At 49.0% G+C, this 22,436-nt stretch overlaps 1 protein-coding gene across 2 annotated transcripts; it reads left to right on the top strand.

Moving 5' to 3' along the window:
- The first annotated feature begins 2,813 nt into the window (after positions 1-2,813).
- ptpn23a (protein tyrosine phosphatase, non-receptor type 23, a) lies at positions 2,814-22,279 on the top strand. 2 transcript variants are annotated; one of them, XM_049584085.1, is made up of 22 exons: positions 2,814-3,274; positions 3,603-3,679; positions 5,858-5,907; positions 5,983-6,114; positions 6,237-6,317; positions 6,404-6,535; positions 6,642-6,689; positions 7,467-7,523; positions 8,298-8,356; positions 8,445-8,524; positions 8,797-8,911; positions 8,986-9,051; positions 9,536-9,681; positions 11,711-12,028; positions 12,206-12,360; positions 12,593-12,924; positions 14,565-16,941; positions 17,279-17,463; positions 17,571-17,675; positions 20,166-20,304; positions 20,597-20,716; positions 21,327-22,279. In XM_049584085.1, exons 1-22 carry the CDS (start codon positions 3,237-3,239, stop codon positions 21,900-21,902), a joined length of 5,388 nt encoding a protein of 1,795 aa, XP_049440042.1. In that variant the 5' UTR covers positions 2,814-3,236; the 3' UTR covers positions 21,903-22,279. The 2 variants fall into 2 exon arrangements, 1 of the variants encoding a protein (XP_049440042.1); XR_007449887.1 differs by lacking the exons at positions 20,597-20,716; positions 21,327-22,279 and having other exon boundaries at positions 2,860-3,274; positions 17,571-17,743; positions 20,166-20,302.
- Positions 22,280-22,436: the final 157 nt, after the last annotated feature.

Here is a 22,436-nt window from a genome sequence, read left to right as displayed (position 1 = left end):
TGACTGACAGGTGTCTACCAGGTGTAGTAGTGAGGGGTCTGACTGTTCATACGTCCTGAATGACAGGTGTCTACCAGGTGTAGTAGTGAGGGGTCTGACTGTTCATACGTCCTGACTGACAGGTGTCTACCAGGTGTAGTAGTGAGGGGTCTGACTGTTCATACGTCCTGAATGACAGGTGTCTACGAGGTGTAGTAGTGAGTGGTCTGACTGTTCATACGTCCTGAATGACAGGTGTCTACCAGGTGTAGTAGTGAGGGGTCTGACTGTTCATTCGTCCTGAATGACAGGTGTCTACCAGGTGTAGTCGTGAGGGGTCTGACTGTTCATACGTCCTGAATGACAGGTGTCTACCAGGTGTAGTAGTGAGGGGTCTGACTGTTCATACGTCCTGACTGACAGGAGTCTACCAGGTGTAGTAGTGAGTGGTCTGACTGTTCATTCGTCCTGACTGACAGGCGTCTACCAGGTGTAGTAGTGAGGGGTCTGACTGTTCATTCGTCCTGACTGACAGGCGTCTACCAGGTGTAGTAGTGAGGGGTCTGACTGTTCATTCGTCCTGACTGACAGGCGTCTACCAGGTGTAGTAGTGAGGGGTCTGACTGTTCATACGTCCTGACTGACAGGCGTCTACCAGGTGTAGTCGTGAGGGGTCTGACTGTTCATTCGTCCTGACTGACAGGTGTCTACCAGGTGTAGTCGTGAGGGGTCTGACTGTTCATTCGTCCTGACTGACAGGTGTCTACCAGGTGTAGTCGTGAGGGGTCTGACTGTTCATTCGTCCTGACTGACAGGTGTCTACCAGGTGTAGTAGTGAGGGGTCTGACTGTTCATTCGTCCTGACTGACAGGTGTCTACCAGGTGTAGTCGTGAGGGGTCTGACTGTTCATATGGCCTGACTGACAGGTGTCTACCAGGTGTAGTCGTGAGGGGTCTGACTGTTCATTCGTCCTGACTGACAGGTGTCTACCAGGTGTAGTCGTGAGGGGTCTGACTGTTCATACGTCCTGACTGACAGGTGTCTACCAGGGGTATGCGTGAGGGGTCTGACTGTTCATTCGTCCTGACTGACAGGTGTCTACCAGGTGTAGTAGTGAGGGGTCTGACTGTTCATTCGTCCTGACTGACAGGTGTCTACCAGGTGTAGTAGTGAGGGGTCTGACTGTTCATTCGTCCTGACTGACAGGTGTCTACCAGGTGTAGTCGTGAGGGGTCTGACTGTTCATACGTCCTGACTGACAGGTGTCTACCAGGTGTAGTCGTGAGGGGTCTGACTGTTCATACGTCCTGAATGACAGGTGTCTACGAGGTGTAGTAGTGAGTGGTCTGACTGTTCATACGTCCTGAATGACAGGTGTCTACCAGGTGTAGTAGTGAGTGGTCTGACTGTTCATTCGTCCTGAATGACAGGTGTCTACCAGGTGTAGTAGTGAGGGGTCTGACTGTTCATTCGTCCTGACTGACAGGTGTCTACCAGGTGTAGTCGTGAGGGGTCTGACTGTTCATACGTCCTGAATGACAGGTGTCTACCAGGTGTAGTAGTGAGGGGTCTGACTGTTCATACGTCCTGACTGACAGGTGTCTACCAGGTGTAGTAGTGAGTGGTCTGACTGTTCATACGTCCTGACTGACAGGCGTCTACCAGGTGTAGTAGTGAGGGGTCTGACTGTTCATTCGTCCTGAATGACAGGCGTCTACCAGGTGTAGTAGTGAGGGGTCTGACTGTTCATTCGTCCTGACTGACAGGCGTCTACCAGGTGTAGTAGTGAGGGGTCTGACTGTTCATTCGTCCTGACTGACAGGTGTCTACCAGGTGTAGTAGTGAGGGGTCTGACTGTTCATACGTCCTGACTGACAGGTGTCTACCAGGTGTAGTCGTGAGGGGTCTGACTGTTCATACGTCCTGACTGACAGGTGTCTACCAGGTGTAGTCGTGAGGGGTCTGACTGTTCATTCGTCCTGACTGACAGGTGTCTACCAGGTGTAGTAGTGAGGGGTCTGACTGTTCATTCGTCCTGACTGACAGGTGTCTACCAGGTGTAGTCGTGAGGGGTCTGACTGTTCATATGTCCTGACTGACAGGTGTCTACCAGGTGTAGTCGTGAGGGGTCTGACTGTTCATTCGTCCTGACTGACAGGTGTCTACCAGGTGTAGTCGTGAGGGGTCTGACTGTTCATTCGTCCTGACTGACAGGTGTCTACCAGGTGTAGTAGTGAGGGGTCTGACTGTTCATTCGTCCTGACTGACAGGTGTCTACCAGGTGTAGTCGTGAGGGGTCTGACTGTTCATTCGTCCTGACTGACAGGTGTCTACCAGGTGTAGTCGTGAGGGGTCTGACTGTTCATACGTCCTGACTGACAGGTGTCTACCAGGTGTAGTCGTGAGGGGTCTGACTGTTCATTCGTCCTGACTGACAGGTGTCTACCAGGTGTAGTAGTGAGGGGTCTGACTGTTCATTCGTCCTGACTGACAGGTGTCTACCAGGTGTAGTAGTGAGTGGTCTGACTGTTCATTCGTCCTGACTGACAGGTGTCTACCAGGTGTAGTAGTGAGGGGTCTGACTGTTCATTCGTCCTGACTGACAGGTGTCTACCAGGTGTAGTAGTGAGGGGTCTGACTGTTCATTCGTCCTGACTGACAGGTGTCTACCAGGTGTAGTCGTGAGGGGTCTGACTGTTCATACGTCCTGACTGACAGGTGTCTACCAGGTGTAGTCGTGAGGGGTCTGACTGTTCATTCGTCCTGACTGACAGGTGTCTACCAGGTGTAGTAGTGAGGGGTCTGACTGTTCATTCGTCCTGACTGACAGGTGTCTACCAGGTGTAGTAGTGAGTGGTCTGACTGTTCATTCGTCCTGACTGACAGGTGTCTACCAGGTGTAGTAGTGAGGGGTCTGACTGTTCATTCGTCCTGACTGACAGGTGTCTACCAGGTGTAGTAGTGAGGGGTCTGACTGTTCATTCGTCCTGACTGACAGGTGTCTACCAGGTGTAGTAGTGAGGGGTCTGACTGAGGGGCTGTAATCCTTCAGGCTGTTGTAGATCTGTTAAATAACATATTAAAGTGCAGTGAGTGGCTGAAGGTAAATTCAGGGGCTGACGTGTGTGTGTGTGTGTGTGTGTGTGTGTGTGTGTGTGTCTGACAGAGCGCAGTTAACGTGACGAGGGATTTCGAGGGATGCAGCACACTGAGGAAATACTTCGGTCAGCTACATTACCTCCAGAGTCGAGTCCCCATGGGGACGGGACAGGAGGCTGCTGTCCCCATCTCATGGTAAGAGACACACAGAGACATGATGGTCTGAACTGTTATAGTGTTACGTCAGCTGTCTGTCCTGAGGGGACATGGACAGGTCTGTGTGTTTATAATGAAGGGATGTGTTCTAGCAGAATATATGATGATGTTTCCCTCTGTCTCAGACTGATCCTCTGCATGTGTGTGTGCTGTAATGTGAATAAACCTGTTTGTTAATCATTTGATGAATGATATGGTGTGGAAACAATCTGGTCTGGTTTAGTGTCAGTAAGATGTTTCACACACCTCCTGACTGTATTTGATCTGTGTGTTGTTTAACAGAGTATTTTTATGTGTGTATGTGCAGGACTGAAATATTCTCTGGAAAAACCGTGGTCCATGATGACATCAGCTATGAGCAGGCCTGCATCCTCTACAATCTGGGTGAGTCAGTGCCTGTCTCGTTTAAACTGATTTACCATCACTGTTAGATACTGCAGACAGACAGCTCAGACTCACAGCATCAGACTCTTCTGTCAGTGGAAAAAAGTCAAAGCTCCAGTGTGACAGATTTAAGGACAGCTAAGTTACAACCAGATGAAACTTCTCCTGGTCAGAATTCCTTCAGTGTTTGTTGAGGAGCTCGCCCTTTATCTCTGATAACTTCAGATCCAGATGTTGAGGAGCTGAACTATCCACAGAGGTCTCTTCCTCTCAGAAACACACACACCAGCTCATTTACACCAGGAAACACTGTCAGTGTTTCTTTGATGCTGCTCATGTGGAGGAGCTGCAGATTATGAACACATGTATGTCTCTATCCAGAGTCAGTGTTTGGTTTGTCCGTTCTGGGCTCCTGTAGAAACATGGCAGTGCAACGTGGTGATCTCTGTAGACGAGGACCTGCTCCCTGTGTAGATATAAACGACTCATTCTGAGGTAATGCAATATGAGTTAACCTGAGAGACAGTGGAGCACAAAGGCTCCGGAGAAGAAGCCGAGTTAGTGACATGCAGTATGGCCGAGTTAGCAAGATGCAGTAATAGAATACGAGAGAGAGAGAGAGAGAGAGAGAGAGAGAGAGAGAGAGACAGAAGGTGCCCGGTGTATTATAGAGGGGTCCTCCGGCAGACTAGGCCTAAGTCAGCCTAACTAGGGGCTGGTACAGGGCAAGCCTGAGCCAGCCCTAACTATAAGCTTTATCAAAGAGGAAAGTCTTAAGTCTAGTCTTAAATGTGGAGACGGTGTCTGCCTCCCGGACCGTAACAGGAAGATGATTCCACAGGAGAGGAGCCTGATAGCTGAAGGCTCTGGCTCCTGATCTACTTTTGGAGACTTTAGGGACCACGAGTAACCCTGCGTTCTCAGAGTGCAGTGTTCTGGTGGGATAATATGGCACTATGAGCTCTCTAAGATATGACGGAGCTTGACCATTTAGAGCTTTATAAGTTAACAGTAGGATTTTAAATTCAATTCTGGATTTTACAGGGAGCCAGTGCAGAGAAGCTAAAACAGGAGAGATATGATCTCGTTTCTTAGTTCCTGTTAGTACACATGCTGCTGCATTCTGAATTAGCTGGAGAGTTTTTAAGGACTTACTAGAGCTACCTGATAACAGAGAGTTACAGTAATCCAGCCTTGAGGTAACAAAAGCGTGGACCACTAATACAAACATTAGATTGGATTTAAATGTGACACACTGGAACTTTAAGAGTTTAGAGTGTGTTAAACAGAAGAAAATTGAGCAATATTCTCCAATATAGTATAGTAGTATATGTAGTATATAGTATATGAGTTAATTAAAGGCTACAGGTGAGATGGTGCAGAGGTGTTTGTGGTTGATTTCATTAAAGATGTGCTCACATTTCCCGACCCAGCTCAATAACACAATAATGTTAGAACGCCACAAATGAAGTAATCACAACACGTAGATTTTTCCCGTTAATATCAAATACATGAAGTACTAAAGTGAAACACATGGGATCAAATAAATCAACTATCATGATGTGGAGCAGCTTGTGCCCAGGTAGGCCTGTGTTCTCAAACAGTATGACTCACAGTTCATTCAACAGAGATATCCTTTAAATAATTCATGATGACACCATGTCGTCACAGAGACTTAATTCTTTGATTGGGCAGATTGATTTCAGCGTCCACTCTGCTCATCATCAATAACAATGCATTTTTTAAAATTTAATTATCTTTTGATCAACCAATTAAACCTTTTAAAAGAATGTGTTGCATCAGCTCGTCCTCAGATTGTCAGTAACATTTTAAAATCTTAAACTCAATTAGTTTATGGTCACAAACAGCTGATTACTGACATATGTCTCTGTAAGTCTGTGATTGCTTGTAAATGAAACACGTCTTAGGTGCGTTTGTGTTGAATGAATCACTGACTGAACTCTGTGACACTCAAGGCTGCTGGCCGTTTGCTCCTCTCATGATCAATCTGCTGTTCAGTTTATTGATTCATGATTGATCAGTCAAGCCTCAGAAAGTGTCCATCAGATTCCTCTGTGTGGATCCAGAGGACGACGTCCTCAGTTGATGTCTGACAGTCTGAAGACGTCAGATCTTTATGTCACTGTAACATCAGATAACTGTGTGGACTCTCTGCAGGAGCTCTGCACTCCATGTTGGGAGCCATGGATAACAGAGTGTCTGAGGAGGTAACACACACACACACACACACACACACACACACACACACACAGAGTCCTGCTGACTGTCTGCTGTCTGTCCAGGGCATGAAGGTGTCCTGTACACACTTCCAGTGCTCAGCAGGAGCGTTTTCCTACCTGAGAGATCATTTCAGTCACAACTTCAGCGTGGACATGAGCCACCAGATCCTCAACCTCAACATCAACCTGATGCTGGTAGGTCTCTCTCTCTCTCTCTCTCTCTCTCTCTCTCTCTCACACACACACACACACTCACACACACACACACCACCACCAACAACGTCTCATGGACCTGTGTCTGTCTGTCTGTCTCCCAGGGACAGGCTCAGGAGTGTCTTCTGGAGAAGTCCATGTTGGACAACAGGAAGAGTTTCCTGGTTGCTCGGATCAGCGCTCAGGTTGACCTCTGACATATGAATCCTGTTTATTGAAATGGTCTCAATGAGTCATTAACGTGTTGGTATGTGTGTCTGCGGTGCTGCAGGTGGTGGATTATTATAAGGAGGCGTGCAGGGCTCTGGAGAACTCGGAGACAGCGTCCATGCTGGGAAAGATTCAGAAAGACTGGAAGAAACTGGTTCAGATGAAGATCTACTACTTTGCTTCTATCGCACATGTGAGTGTGTCGACAGGAAGTTTGTGTGTGTGGGAACTCATGAACATGTCTGAACGTGTCTGTGTGTGTCGGCTTCTGATCACAGTTCAGTTTCTTCTCTCCACAGCTTCACATGGGAAAACAGGCCGAGGAGCAGCAGAAGTACGGAGAGCGGGTACGACCAAACTTCACTGTCGGAGTTGTGACGTCTGTGGCTTAAATCAGTAAACACAGGGTCAACCTTTCCTTTCAACACGTAACACACTGTACAGTGCCCAAGTGCTGCGTTGCCTCAGGTCGCCAAACAGAATCACCTGATCACACCTGCTGAGAGGAAATAAGTCTCCACAGCAGCAGACGGCGGTCGTCTGTATTCATCACTGACAAAGGGAAACAGGAAGAGCGTCTTGATGCTAGTTAGCCAGTTAGCACATTAACAACACAATCAGAGCATATTTACCGTGCGCCAGTGAACAATAACACAAACCATCAGGAAACGTTTCTGCTGAAGAGAAAAATAATCTGACCTCATGGAACAAGCTGACGCTGAATCAGCCTGAAAAAAGACGACAAGGGCCGACAGTGCAGAACACACCGGGGGAGAGGAGGGCCACAGATGCTCAGCGATGGTCCAACATTAACCACCAGCTGACTGACGGCTTGGTGTGTCAGGGCTGTAATGTGTGCAACTTCCTGCCTCATTAACAGCTGTTAGTAAACAGGGTCAGAGACTGCTGCTGGCCTCTGACCCTGTTCAACAGTCTGACTCACCACAGTTTTTTGTTCTTGACTCCGTTTTTTGGAAAAAGCTGCAACAGATTCAGTTATGTCACAGTGATGTCACACACTCATTAATGTAGTATCCGTGTTGCAGTGATAGAAGCTGCTACTGATAAACGTCTCTCGGTTTTCTCTTCCTGTTGATGACTGATGCTCGTTGTGTTTCCAACAGCTGGCGTACCTGCAGAGCTCCTTGGACAAACTCACTGAAGCAATCAAGCTGGCCAAGGTAGGACGGAGCAACACCCGACTGACTGCATCATTTTAGGACCTGTGTCCACTGACTGGATCATTTTTGGCCCTGTGTCCACTGACTGGATCATTTTAGGCCCTGTGTCCACTGACTGCATCATTTTTGGCCCTGTGTCCACTGACTGGATCATTTTAGGCCCTGTGTCCACTGACTGGATCATTTTTGGCCCTGTGTCCACTGACTGCATCATTTTAGGACCTGTGTCCACTGACTGGATCATTTTTGGCCCTGTGTCCACTGACTGCATCATTTTAGGACCTGTGTCCACTGACTGGATCATTTTAGGGCTGTATGTATGTTTTGTTTCTATGACGACAGTAACGTTAGCTAGGTATCTAAGACAACAGAACGCTAACAGAGGGTTGACCACATCGTCACAAAGTGTGCAGAGATAAAAGCACATCGTCAGCTGATCTGCTCCTACAGATGAGCTTCTCTGTCTGTTGCTGTGACAGTGTCTGCCTGATGTACCTCAGTGTCACCGCTCTGATTGGTTCAGAGATTTTAAACGAGAAGCGCTCGGAGCGTCAGCGGAACATTAAATCCAGAGCACTCTGAGAAAATACGCCGTGGCTGTGCCACTTTTTCTTCAGGCAGCAGCATACAGCCACAAACACTCTGTCCTCAGAGGAACAGTTGTAAAAAGACATCTTGTCTGTGTGGACACAGGCCCTCAGTGTCTCTGTAACATGTCCTCTCAGTGTTTCCCTCCAGAACTGAAGTGTCCTCCATCTTGTCTCGGTCCGACAGGGTCAGCCTGACAGCGTGCAGGAGGCCTTGAGATTCACCATGGACGTGATCGGAGGAAAGTGAGTGACACAGTTTGTCATGTAGAGTCACTGCTGATCAGTCTGAGTGTTAAAGTGTTCACTGTGACCTCTGACCTTTGACCTGCAGGTTTAATTCAGCCAAAAAGGACAATGACTTCATCTATCATGAGACGGTTCCTTCTCTGGAGACTCTGGCCTCAGTCAAAGGTGTGTGTGTGTGTGTGTGTGTGTGCGTGCGTGACTCAGCAGGTTTCACCATTTAAATTGTATCATGGATCATGTTGTTTCTAACTGCAGTCATAGGTCTGTCTCTCTCTCTCTGTCTCTCTCTCTCTCTGTCTCTCTGTCTCTGTTTCTCTCTCTCTCTGTCTCTCTGTCTCTGTTTCTCTCTCTCTCTCTGTCTCTCTCTCTCCATCTGTCTCTCTGTCTGTCTCTGTCTGTCTCTGTCTCTGTCTCTCTGTGACTCTGTGTCCCCCTAGGTGCCCCACTGGTGAAGGCTCTCCCAGTTAACCCCACTGACCCCACCGTTACTGGACCTGACCTGTTTGCCAAGCTGGTCCCAATGGCTGCACATGAAGCGTCCTCGTTGTACAGGTGAGACGCCTCCATCAGAGGATGCAGAGTGTTTCCATCCACCATCAGAGCTGATGATTGTTCTGTCTGTGCAGTGAGGAAAAGGCCAAGCTGCTGAGAGACATCATGGTCAAGATCGAGAGCAAGAACGAAACGCTGGAGTGAGTACACCAGAGGGACGATGTGTTCAGGAGCGCCTCTGGAAAACTGAAGTCTGTGACAGCTCTCGTCTCAGTGTTTAAATTATAATGAGCTAGACTGTTACTGATCATCAGGAAATCTGTGAGGGTCTCAGGAGAGTCTGTCTGTCTGTCTGTCTGTCTGTCTGTCTGTAAGGTGAACTCAGTGTTGCTCACACACTGGACCTGTGACTTTAAAAAGATGATGATGAAGAAGTGATGATGAAATTATAACATTAATAAACTGTCAGACTGAATGACAGACCTCACTCTCTGTAACACACACACACACAGAATTAATAACCTGTATTATCTTGATGTGATCAGACCAGTTTTCTGGACTCTGAACTTGATGCTGAAACTTTAGTGACGTATTGAGAGAAACAGATTTGGTTTTTAAACTGGACCCTGTGTGTGTGTGTGTGTGTGTGTGTGTGTGTGTGTGTGTGTGTGTGTGGTCCTGCAGGCAGTTCATGGACTCTCTGGGTTTGGAGCCAGAGTCGGTGGATAACCTGGACTTGTACAGTCACATCCCTCCGGTCCTGATGGAGAAGTGTGCTGCTCTTAGTGTCCGACCAGACACCGTCAAGAGCCTCATCCAGTCCATGCAGGGTCAGTGTGCACACACACACACACACGCACACACAAAAACACACACACGATACTATGACTGTTAAAGTTAAGAAGTGGTGATGTTTGATGTAACTGTCTTTAATGAGCTCAAATGAACAAACAGCCATCTGAGGATGAAACACGCTAACGATTAATTATAAAAACGTCTCCATGGTAACCATGTTTAAAGTTCTCCAAAAATGCGACTGTAGAAGAGACACTGCGACGTACAGTCAGGTCCATAATTATTTGGACAATGATACAGTTGTCATCATTTTGGCTCTGTACACCACCACAATGGGTTTTAAATGAAACAATGAATACCTGCTTAAAGTGCAGACTCTCTGCTTTCATTTAAGGCTTTTTTCAAAAATGTAGTATGAACCGTGTAGGAATGACAACCATTTCTTCACACAGTCCCCCAACTCTAAGGGCTCATAAGTATTTGGACAAACTAACATAATCATCAATTAAACAGTCAGTTTTAATACTTGGTTGCAAATCCTTTACAGTCAATGACTGCCTGAAGTGTTGGACACATAGACATCATCAGATGCTGGGTTTCTTCCCTGGTGATGCTCTGCCAGCCCTTTACTGCAGCCGTCTGCACTTCCTGCTTGTGTTTTGGGTGTTTTGCCCTCAGTTTTGGCTTCAGCAAGAGAAACGCATGCTCAGTTGGATTCAGGTCAGATGATATGACTTGGCCATTGCACAACATTCCACTTCTTTGCCTTAAAAATGTCTTTGGTTGCTTTTGCAGTATGCTTCAGGTCATTGTCCATCTGCACTGTGAAGCATCGTCCAATGAGTTTTGAAGCATTTGGTTGAATCTGAGCAGATAATGGTGCCCCAAACACTTCAGCTTTCATCCTGCTGCTCTTGTCAGCAAGACAAGACTTCACTAGAATAAATACAGAGGGTTTATCACAAGATGCAAACCATTGGTTAGCCTTAAAAATGGAAGGCCAGATTAGAGTTTGTCAAAAACCATCTAAAAAGCCTGTACAGTTGTGGAACAGCATACTATGGACAGATAAGACAAAGATCAACTACCAGAATGATGGGAAGACAAGAGAAGGAAGAAGGGAAGGAACTGCTCATGATCCAAAGCACACCACCTCATCAGTGAAGCATGGTGGAGGTATGTTGTTATGTCATGGCCATGTATGGCTGCCAGTGGAGCTGGTTCTATTGTATTTATTGATGATGTGACTGCTGACAAGAGCAGCAGGATGAAAGCTGAAGTGTTTGGGGCTACATTATCTGCTCAGATTCAACCAAATGCTTCAAAACTCATTGGACGATGCTTCACAGTGCAGATGGACATTGACCTGAAGCATACTGCAAAAGCAACCAAAGACATTTTTAAGGCAAAGAAGTGGAATGTTGTGCAATGGCCAAGTCATATCATCTGACCTGAATCCAACTGAGCATGCGTTTCTCTTGCTGAAGCCAAAACTGAGGGCAAAACACCCAAAACACAAGCAGGAAGTGCAGACGGCTGCAGTAAAGGGCTGGCAGAGCATCACCAGGGAAGAAACCCAGCATCTGGTGATGCCTATGTGTCCAACACTTCAGGCAGTCATTGACTGTAAAGGATTTGCAACCAAGTATTAAAACTGACTGTTTAATTGATGATTATGTTAGTTTGTCCAAATACTTATGAGCCCTTAAAGTCGGGGGACTGTGTGAAGAAATGGTTGTCATTCCTACACGGTTCATACTACATTTTTGAAAAAAGCCTTAAATGAAAGCTGAGAGTCTGCACTTTAAGCAGGTATTCATTGTTTCATTTAAAACCCATTGTGGTGGTGTACAGAGCCAAAATGATGACAACTGTATCATTGTCCAAATAATTATGGACCTGACTGTACACACACACACACACACACACACACACACACACACACACACACACACACAGCTTATTGAACTGTTTCATTGGACATAATTTCCAAAACCCACACAATAAAGACAGAACTTCTTCTCAGTGCTGTGTGAGTGAATCCTGCCTGTGTCTCCACTGCAGGACTCTCTGGTGTCTTTACTGATGTGGAGTCTTCACTGAAGGAGATCAGAGATGTCCTGGAGGCAGACGAGGCCGGCCAGCGGGCCCTTCAGGAGGTTGGTGGCCCCGCTGCAGGCGAGGTGCACCTGGCGGCTCAGGCCCAGGCTCTGGCTGAGGTCCGCAGGGACCTGGAGAAATACATGGAGGCCCACGAGAAGGCCAGCTTCACCAACACGGAGCTCCACCGGGCCATGAACCTGCACATCAGCAACCTGCGTCTACTGGGGGGGCCGCTGGACAGTCTGAAGGAGGCCCTACCCCGGCCCCAGCTCAGCGAAGGTAAGGCCGTGTGTGAACCTGTATGTGTCGGTCAGATGGCGTTCACACTGGGGGTTCATGTTAGACAGACGAGTCTGACGGGTTTTATTGATAATGAAGTGCAGCGACAAGTCTGTCTCATGTTACCATCCCTGTGTGTGTGTGTGTGTGTGTGTGTGCGCGTGTGTGCGTGCTCAGAGGAGGTAGCAGGGCTGCAGTGTATGAAGCGGATCCTGGGGAAGGTTCAGGAAATGAGGGAACAGAGAGCCTCTTTGGAGAAACAGCTCCGTGACCTCATCCAGCAGGACGACATCACCTCCACCCTCGTCACCACAGAGCGGGCGGACATGAAGGTACGATGGTCCACACTGAACATGAAGGTACGATGGTCCACACTGAACATGAAGGTACGATGGTCCACACTGAACATGAAGGTACGATGGTCCACACTGAGCTTTCATACTGCAGCAGCTTCAGGAAACAGTCTTCTCCAGACACTGAGTGTTTCCTGTCAGCTTTGTAGATGTGGTCATACGTGATTGGTGTGAATGTGATCCCTCTGACTGACTGTCTGTGTCCTTGCAGCGTATATTTGAGGAGCAGCTGAAGAAGTATGAGCAGGTGAAGGTGTACATCGACCAGAACCTGGCAGCTCAAGAGAACATCCTGAAGGCCCTGACAGAGGCCAACGTCCAGTACGCCTCGGTGCGTAAGGGCCTGAGCCAGACGGAGCAGCAGTGGAACAGCACGGTCCAGGGCCTGGTGGGCTCGTACGAAGCCTATGAGGACCTGATGAAGAAGTCTCAGGAGGGGAAGGAGTTCTACGACGACTTGGAGGCCAAAGCATCGCGTCTGCTGGAGAGAGCCAAGACTCTGTGTCAGAGCAGGGCCGAGGAGAGGAGGCCGATCCTGGAGAAGTAAGACTCAGACCAGCAGCTGCCCTCACATCTGTACTGCTGAATTAGAATGACTTTTCTGTAATATTTCTCCATGACTTTATATAAACAGTTTATATCCATACAGCCACACATGAGTAAATTACACACACACGCATGCGTACACACACACACACACACGCATGCGTGCACACACACACACACACACACACACACACACACACACACACATATATGCAGCAGGTGCCTGCTGCAGCTGTTTACTCTCCTCACTCATCAGACATTCACACATACAGGTCCTTCACAGAACATCAAGGACACAAACACAGTGACTGACAGACGGAGTGTCACAGCAGAGACACAAAGACACACTGGTTTAGGGTTTTAACGATTTCTCGAGTAACGCGAATAATTTGATTACCAAAAAGCTTTGAGGCTTTGTTAGGTCCAGTACAACTACACAGCGTGCTGTGTTTCACCTGGATGTTTATTTCTGTTACACAACCCACTTACGTCACTTCTGCTGTAGAGTTGTAAATTAATCGTCAATAATCCATGTTTTATAATGAAGACTGAAATATCACCACGATGATGGTTTGCAGGGAGGCCTAAGTGTGATAAATTAGTGGCACGGGCGCTATTAACAGCCACAGCCGTGCGTGATGGTCGTGCATAATCTGTCAAAGAACCAGGCCGCTGTGAGACAGTCTGTAAAACTGCACTTCTCCTTCTCTGCCGTATTTTTACTCAACAGGTCTCATGAGCGGTGGAGCGGGCACAGATGTCAATATGCAAACTGATTAAAGGGTGGTACTGCATCAATTTGTGTCTCACTGTGTTAGAGTAAAGACTGAGACATTGGTGTACTTGAGGCTTTATGAATCCATAAGCTCCATAAGTTTGACATCCGGGCATAAAGAGACCTTCAGATAACTTTATCAAGCAGCCAGCGGGTCAGGGAGCAGAGTCTCCGTAACCATGGCAACGATGATGCTGAGTGACAGACCTGTCATTATGTGACATTCTCCACCATGTCTTTTTTTTTTTTTTTTTCTTAAGATTTTTTTTTTTGGGCTTTTTAGCCTTTAATGTGTAGGACAGACAAGTGTGAAGGGGGGAGAGAGAGACAGAGTGACATGCAGCAAAGGGCCACGGGCTGGAGTCGAACCCAGGCCGCTGCAGCAACAGCCTTGTACATGGGGCGCCTGCTCTACCACTAAGCCACCGACGCCCTGGTGAAACTCTTGGTTAAATATATCTCATGTCATTCCCAGCGTGTGAAAACACAGTTTCTGCAGCAGAGTACTGTGTTTGTTTTATACAGGACAGGTGTCTACATGTCTCAGTGTGGTGCTGGCGTCAGTCACATGACTCATCCTCAGTTTTATTATCGAGTGAGATTTACAGTTGTGACTTTCAAAAAGGAAATAAATGTTTCTCATTTCTTTAATTTCAGAGACTTCTCTTATTCTCTGTTATATTACTGTTGTCCCTAAATAAAGCTGAAGTAATGTAAATGAAAACATGCAGCATCTCTTATCCAGTCACTTCATTAATCACCAAAATAATCGATAGAATACTCGTTTAATAAAAGAATCAATAGCTGCAGCCCTGAACTCGTATTTAACCCCTGATGTTCCTGTTGTTTATGTCGTCCTCAGAGAGAGTCAGAAGAAGCCTCCAGCTCGGCCCACAGCTGCCAAGCCTACCTTGAAGCCAAAGTCTTCTGACGTGGACTCGGCCTGTTCCAGCCTTGAGGACCCAGAGTTGGCCCAGCTCAGTGCGGCCATCTTGGCGTTGGGGGGCGACCTCCCCGAGGAGCTCCGCAGCCTCCCTCCTGACATTCCCTCCTTCCCCACAGCCGCAGCTCGCCTGCCTGGTCCTGAAGCCTTCATCCCCCCTCCTGGCAGCAGCTCTCTGCCGTGGCCCGCTGCTCCTGCCGCCGCCCTCCCCCGCTTCCCCGCCAACCTCCCCCCTCCAGAGCTGCTTGCACGCATCGCTCAGTTTCCTACAGCCGGGCCTCTGCCCCGCCCACCCCTCCCTCAGATCAACCCACAGATACCATCACAGTTACCCCCCCAGGCAGCTGTGTCAGGTTATCGCCCCCCCCCTCCTCAAGCCCCCCAGCCTGGCCCCGTGGCCACCGCCGCAGTCCGACCCTCCACCACCACTGTGGACAGCATCCAGGCCCCCATCCCCAGCTACGCCCCCACACCACACCACCCTGTCCCTCCTGCAGCCTCAACGGGCTACACTGCCCCCCCCCAGATGGGGGCCTACCCCCAGTTCATGCCCATTCAAGGCCCGACACAGATTCCCGCCTCCCATCCTCAGCAGCCAAAGCAGCCGCAGCCGTACCCTCAGCCCGTCGGGCAGATGCTGCCTCAGGGCTACCAGCCTGGACCGAGGGCTGTTCCTGGCCCCCCCCCTCACCTCCAGGCTCAGCCGGCCTTCCCCCATGGATACATGCCCCCCCAGTACCAGCAGCCATTCCCAGGTCAGCTGCAGCCGCATCAACAGAACGGCTATCAGCCTCAGATTCCCCAAAATTACCAGCCTCCGCGGGGCTACTCCCCCCAGCAGCACCCCCACATGATGCCACGCCCCCCCCCAACTGTACACCCTCACATACCTCCCACCACTCAGCCAGCACCGCCTGTATCTCAGCCCTACCTGCCCCACTCCCACCAGCAGATGACCCCTGGACTCCCCCACCAACACATGCTGCCACAGCAGCCCCCCAGCGCCCCGCAGATCCCCCCCCACCCACGGATGCAGATCCCTGCTGGTCCCCGCCCACAGATGCCCCCCAGCAGTCAGCCAGTGCCTCCAGTGTCTCAGAACTACATGCCCCCCCCCAGCAGTCAGCCCATCCGCCCCCCCCTGCACCCACAGCTGCCTCCAGCCTCTCAGCCTCACATGGTCCATCTGCCCCCGCAGCACCACCCCCACCCTGGGCAGCCCCCGCTCCCAAACATGCCCCAGCAGCCAATGAGGATGCCCAGCCAGACGCAGGCTCCGCTCCCTCACTCTGGGGGAGTGTGTTACCCTGGGGGGGCTCCACTGATGCCTCAGCAGCCTCTGGCTCCGCAGCCTGCAGCTCCTCAACAACCTGCGGCTCCTCTCCCGATGAGCCACGCCCCCCAGCCCTCTGCTCTGTACCCCCCTGCTCCTGGAGCTAACGGACCTCCCACTGCCCCCCAGCAGCCCGCTGCCATGGGCACCCACGGTCCACACATGATCCAGCCCTCTCCTTCAGCTGCCCCACCGCCAAACGCTGTCCCTCCTTCCCCTTCACCATCCCCCTCCCCATCTCCCTCCCCAGGCCCCTCCTCTCTGAGTCTGAACCCCCAGCAGAGACCCACAGCTGCCCCCACCCCTGGAGGTACGGCTCCACCCACTCTTCCATCTCCATCTGCCGTCTCTCCCTCCACGTCGCTGTTTCAGCGCCAGAATTCGAGCACAGATGACCTCCTCTCGTCGAGCCCTGAGAGCCAACCAGGAGGCACCAAGGCCCCCACCAACGTCCTCCAGCCCACCAAAGCCGATCCCCAGGATGGCGAGCGGCGGAAGAAGAGCTCCCAGGGCGTTCTCCTGATCCAGGGTGACCCGTACCAGGCACCAGAGCGTGTGGCCCGTCTTCATGGTGACCTGGAACGTTACAGAGCACAAGTGGATTCCCTGGAGCAGCCGTCAGAGAGTGAGGGCGGCCTGTCGGTGCTGGACGCTCGCTGGAAGGAGCTCCAGGATCAGCAGGAGAAGGATGCACGCCAACTGTCCATCGCCATTGCCCGCTGCTACACCATGAAGAACCGTCACCAGGACGTCATGCCCTATGACCTGAACCGCGTGGTACTGCAGTCCGGCAAAGACGACTACATCAACGCCAGTTATGTGGAGGACCTGTCGCCGTACTGCCCACGTCTCATCGCCACGCAGGCTCCGCTCACCGGCACAGCTGCCGACTTCTGGCTGATGGTGTACGAGCAGAAGGTGTCGCTGGTGGTCATGCTGGTTTCAGAACAGGAACTGGAAAAGGTACTGGTCTTAGCTGAGTCTGTACTGGTGACGACATGATTAAAAAGTTTATTTAAAACATGTTTATTTAACCCTTTCGTATCACCACTACTGATGATGAAACAAGTGGCGTCCCGTTTCCCAGGTTAAAGTTTTAGACTCCTACTGTTTAGGCTCCATTCTGAGGGGCCGCTGCTCAGTGGAGGGGTCTATATAATGAGGCGTAGGGACACAGAGGAGAACTAGGATCAAACTTGTCGTTATAAAAGAGGATGAGTTGTGTGTTTCTCTGCAGATACGCACTCGGCACTTCCTGTTATATCTGTGTTTTTAGTGTTGTCTCTTCCGTGTCTCTCAGGCAAAAGTTGTTCGCTACTTCCCAACGGAGCGCGGCCAGCAGCTCTCTCAGGGACCAATCACACTCAGCCTCACCACGCAAAAGATGACGCCGACTCATGTGGAGCGTATGATCAGCCTGCAGTACCGTGACCAGAGCCTGAAGCGCACTGTTGTCCATCTGCAGTTCACCTCATGGCCCGAGCTGTGAGTCACTTCCTGTTACGTTCTTGTCAGTGTGGCATGTCAAATGATGAAGAAACAGAAAGGTGTGTTTTTATTCTGACCTCATCGTCTTTTCTTGTTGTCATCAGAGGTCTTCCTGACAGCAAGAGCAGCCTGCTGAGATTCATCCAGGAAGTTCATGGACACTACCTCCACCAGAGGCCCCTACACACACCTGTGGTGGTGCACTGCAGGTGAGTGGACACTACGGACACTACCTCCACCAGAGGCCCCTACACACACCTGTGGTGGTGCACTGCAGGTGGGTGTGTCCTCACAGGTGAAGCTGGTCACACTCTGGCATCAGTTAAATGTTTGATACAACAGTGACAGATACCTGTGAGGGTCCCTGAGGGGTCTGAGCTCATGGCCCCTGAGCCAGATCTGCCATTCTGCTGAATATCTGATGAATATTTTAAAGCCTCTGGAAACCCAAATCCACAATAGCCTTCTAACTATGTAATTTAGGGTCTTATGTACATAATATTAAACATGTAAAACAATTAGAAATCTGTTTCCATCCAAATTCGAAATATCTGTCTTTTAAGTTTTTGTACATTCTTGAAATTGGGTTTGATTTGGCCGTGGTTATCTCTGAGATTTATTACGCAATAAATTCCAAACCAATCATAAATCATCAGTCGTCTCATCCCGCCCCCCAGTGGCAGCGCAACAAAACCTTTCTGCTCCAGCTAAATCGAGAGAGACGGCTGGCCGGCACCGGTCTCTCCCGCTTTGACGGTCGGTGTGTGTGTCAGAGTAAAGACATATTTAATCTATTAAGACTGGATGTGTTTGAATGAAAAAGGCTATTATCAGAAAAACGGAGCAGATTTATATAACCCGGATGCAAAATGCAGCCTGTTGCTTTAAGAGTAGGTCATAATGTCATGTGACTGCTTGCCGCCAATCAGTACAGCATAAAGTTGTTTCAGGAAATAGTCTCTGTGCTGCCGAGCCGCGGTCGTGACATATGTTTGCTGCAGGAGCTGCCTACCGTATCACCGCACTACCGTTGTGTTCCGAGGTTGTCACTAAAAAGCGAAATGGCCAGGGTTGATGGCGAGCTACAGGACATGTTAACCTGCCCGGAACTACAGCCAAGCTACCTCAGCCTAGCGGCCTCACTGCCGGTCCTGGTAGGAGGCTCCTGGCAGCCATAAATAGACACTTAAGAACATTGCCCAAACTGCCCCTACACCCACCAACACTCTACTCAGATGGACTCTGCTGATACACTCACTTGAACTATTGACTCTCATAACCTGGAAGGGGCGTATTAATTTGGGTCGTTTAGGTTGCTTGTGGTTTATGGCTTGGGGTTGAATATGAAATGAATTTGAATACTGTGAAGCTGTGGTGAATATTGAACTGAATTTCGACTCAAGTACTAATTGCTAAATGGTCATTCAAGGAAACCATATTTTTTTGCTTAATATTGTTTATTTATTAGTTTTGTTTATTTATTATTTCAATACATGGTACCACACCAAATAACATTACTGCCTTTGTGTGTGTGATTCACGACTGTCCACTTCCTCCCTGAGCCGAACCAGCCTCTTCTGTCACCTAGCCTAATTAACTAATCAAATATAGCAAATCAGTTGAGCTAGCATTCAAGCTAGCACAGTCATCTTTTATTCATATATGCTACATTTATGTTTTCAATGAAAACGTATCTCAGTGAAGAAAGGCAAAGCGCTAGCCTACCGTTATCATTCATCTCAGCTAACGGCCAGGCTCAACCGGGCACATCTGCAGCGCGAGCCCCGTAGCAGCTCGCCCCCCTGCTAATCAATTACAGCGGCTCCACCGGCAACGGGAGCGGCGCGACAACTCTATTTTACGCGGCTCTTCTATTGTTTATCCGTGACACTGTGTCCGTGGCGGACATTTGAAAGCGAGTAGATGACAAACAGTACAGTAAACTTGTAGATAACTCAAATATATGTAATAACTTAGGTGGAAAATGCTTTAACATTTCATGCAGCCTCTCGGCTCAGCAAACGGTAAACAACCCGCTGGCTTCTCTACGTGTTGCTTCCATACGCAGTCAGTGGAGCCCAAATGAATACGCTGCGACGCTACTCTGTATGTTTGCAGCCGGTAGAGCCTGGCTGTAACATTGCATGTAAAAGTTATGCTAACTATTCTACGAAGTAACATTAATATGAATCACAAAACATTTTGAAACTTACCATTCAGTGACCACCTGAAAGGAATCATTTTCAGCTTCTGCTTCGTCCTCTGAATCATCAGAGGGCTCAAACATGTACGGCTGGATTAAATTTGTGGCAGCCATTGCTGAGCCAGGGAGATGTCAATCAGAGCGTTATCTGCCACGCCCACTCTGTCCTGACAAGTGGTCTAAACAGCAAAATGAGCTGTTTTTAAACCAGGTTTTCTAATAGTTATTAATAGTTATTTTCACTCAGACTTTTGTGGGTGATTAATGAGACACTCGACTTTGATATAATATATGCATTTTTACTATTTCAAGCTGTGTTTCCAAAGGCTTTAAAGACTTTTTCATAAATATTGCCGGAGTGTCCTGTGACCATATTTGGAGGCAGCTGTTCATATAAACTCTGTGGTAAAATGAATCTGAAATCCAGCCGTTTAATGCTGTAAGCCCCTCCCCTTGAGCCAGAATAAAACCCAACTGTGAACTCTGTGTGTCTCAGCTCGGGCGTGGGACGTACCGGCGCCTTCTGTCTGCTGTACGCGGCGCTGCAGGAACTGGAGGCAGGAAACGGGATCCCAGACCTCCCAGTGCTGGTGAAGAAGATGAGACAGCAGAGGAAGAACATGCTGCAGGAGAAGGTCAGACACTCGCATACATTACCACTCACATTTATTTCACAGTGACATCAGAAGACCTCCTGGTGGCTGATGGGAAATCAGAGGGTTTTCTGACTGATGATGGAGGAAGTGATGTCATGTTGATCAGGTTACCGAGTGACTGTCTGTCTGTCCGAGCTCAACAGTGTGACCAAGGAGTCACACAGGTGAACTGCTGTCACTCATGACTCAGTCAGAGCTGTGTCTGCAGCTCCACCTGACTCAGAGTGCTTCTGTTACAGATAAAACTTTATTGATATCTCTGTGTCTGCAGCTGCACCTGAAGTTCTGCTATGAGGCCGTGTTGAAGCACGCTGAGCACGTCCTTCAGAGACATGGCATCTCCACTGCCACCGCCGCCTGCAGCAGGAACACCAACTCTGCAGCCACAAAGGTCTGTCTCTGTCCCTCTGTTACCCTTTCAGCACATGTGACCAACAGTATCCCTCAGTTCCCTGCACAGAGCTGGAGACATCATGTGACAGATGGTCTCTACAACATGAACCTGCTTCACCAGGCTGTGTTCTCTTTATTAACCATCAGCGGTTAACTTCCTGTTTCCTCATAAAATCTGACCATAGAGGAAATAAACTGAGAGCAGACAAACGTCACAGCTGATCATTCTGTTCCTTTAGCAGTCCAACTTATAATTATATTTACTTATTCACATATTTACATATTCACAAATCTACATATTTACAGTAACCGGACATGTAGCTGTTAAAAATCATATTATAACTCTGAAGTTCTTATTTGACGTCTGAACGTGTCGACTCGTTCTCTCTATCAGTAGAGTCCAGTTAGAGTTTAGTTGGAGTTTATTTAAACTTTAAACTTTATTAAACTTTAAATTAACTTTATTTAAACATCATTTCAACTTTATTTAAACTTCATTAAACGTTAAATAAAGTTTAAATAAATAATTTAATTTAAAGTTTGTTTAAAGTTCAGTAATTTCATTTTCTGTCTCTTTCTGTCCAAATGTCCGTCCCTCGTCTCCGCAGCCTTACTCGAGACAGGAGTCCCAGCAGGACATTGTCCTTGGCGGCGATATGCCCATCAGCTCGATCCAAGCCACCATCGCCAAGCTGAGCATCCGGCCGCCCAGCGCCACAGACCCCACCATGGAGGAGCAGGCGGGCACCGTCTTTCCCAGCCTGGACTCTCTGGGTGACGTCCAGCAGCTGCAGGACCCCTCTCCCCCTGCAGACCCCGCCTCATCTTTCAGCCCACCCCTCAGCTCCCCTGCCCACTCTCCACCCCCACCACCACCCAACGGTGTGGACACTACCTCCCCCTCAATGCCACCAGCCGCCAACCACCAGCCGGTCCTGGAGGCTGCGCCCAGCGTCAGCCCGCCTCCTGCCTCTTCTGCTCCGGCGCCTTCGTCCCTGGAGCTGCTGGCCTCTCTGGCGCCTGAGGCCTTCTCCATGGAGGGAGGTGGCAAAGGGAAGCAGCGTGTGACCAAGCAGAGCTTCCTGCAGCCGGCGGAGGGTCAGGGTCTCCATGGTACTCGAGCGGAGGAAGGGGACGACCCACTCAGCAGCCTGGACCCACTCTGGAGCCTCAGCAAGCGCTGAGACAAGTCGCCGACTACACCGCCAGGTGCCAGCGAAGACCTGTAGCTGTAATGTGAGTCACATGTTAGCGGTGATGATGTCACAATGTGCCTGGTGACGGACGGTAGGCTGACGTTTGATCTTCTTCTGGGACCAGAACACTATGCACTGTTGCTCTGCTGCTTCTCTGTCTGCACTCCCACCTGGACTCCCAGCATGCACTGCTCTCCCACAGGGTGTCTGATGGACAGCTGTAACTCAATCAATCGTCATGGTAACACGGAGCAGCATGTCCTCATTTCTGTTTCTGCATCTCTGTAAATAACTGAAATAATCCACGTGTCACTAATCAGCTGCCATTATTGTACAAATCTGAATAAATCCACAGACGGACGACATTCAACGTCTCTTTATTTAAACATATTACTGAACAAACAATATTTGTTTAAATGTTAAATAAATTATTACAAACAAATCTGTGTTAGAAATATTAATAATTTAGATCCAAAACTGCCCACATGGTACAGTCCAAACCACCTGATCTCTACCTGTGTA

This window comes from Epinephelus fuscoguttatus, linkage group LG8 (genome assembly GCF_011397635.1).
Source record: "Epinephelus fuscoguttatus linkage group LG8, E.fuscoguttatus.final_Chr_v1".
Taxonomy (NCBI): domain Eukaryota; kingdom Metazoa; phylum Chordata; class Actinopteri; order Perciformes; family Serranidae; genus Epinephelus; species Epinephelus fuscoguttatus.
This window is presented reverse-complemented; position numbering and strand designations above follow the sequence as displayed.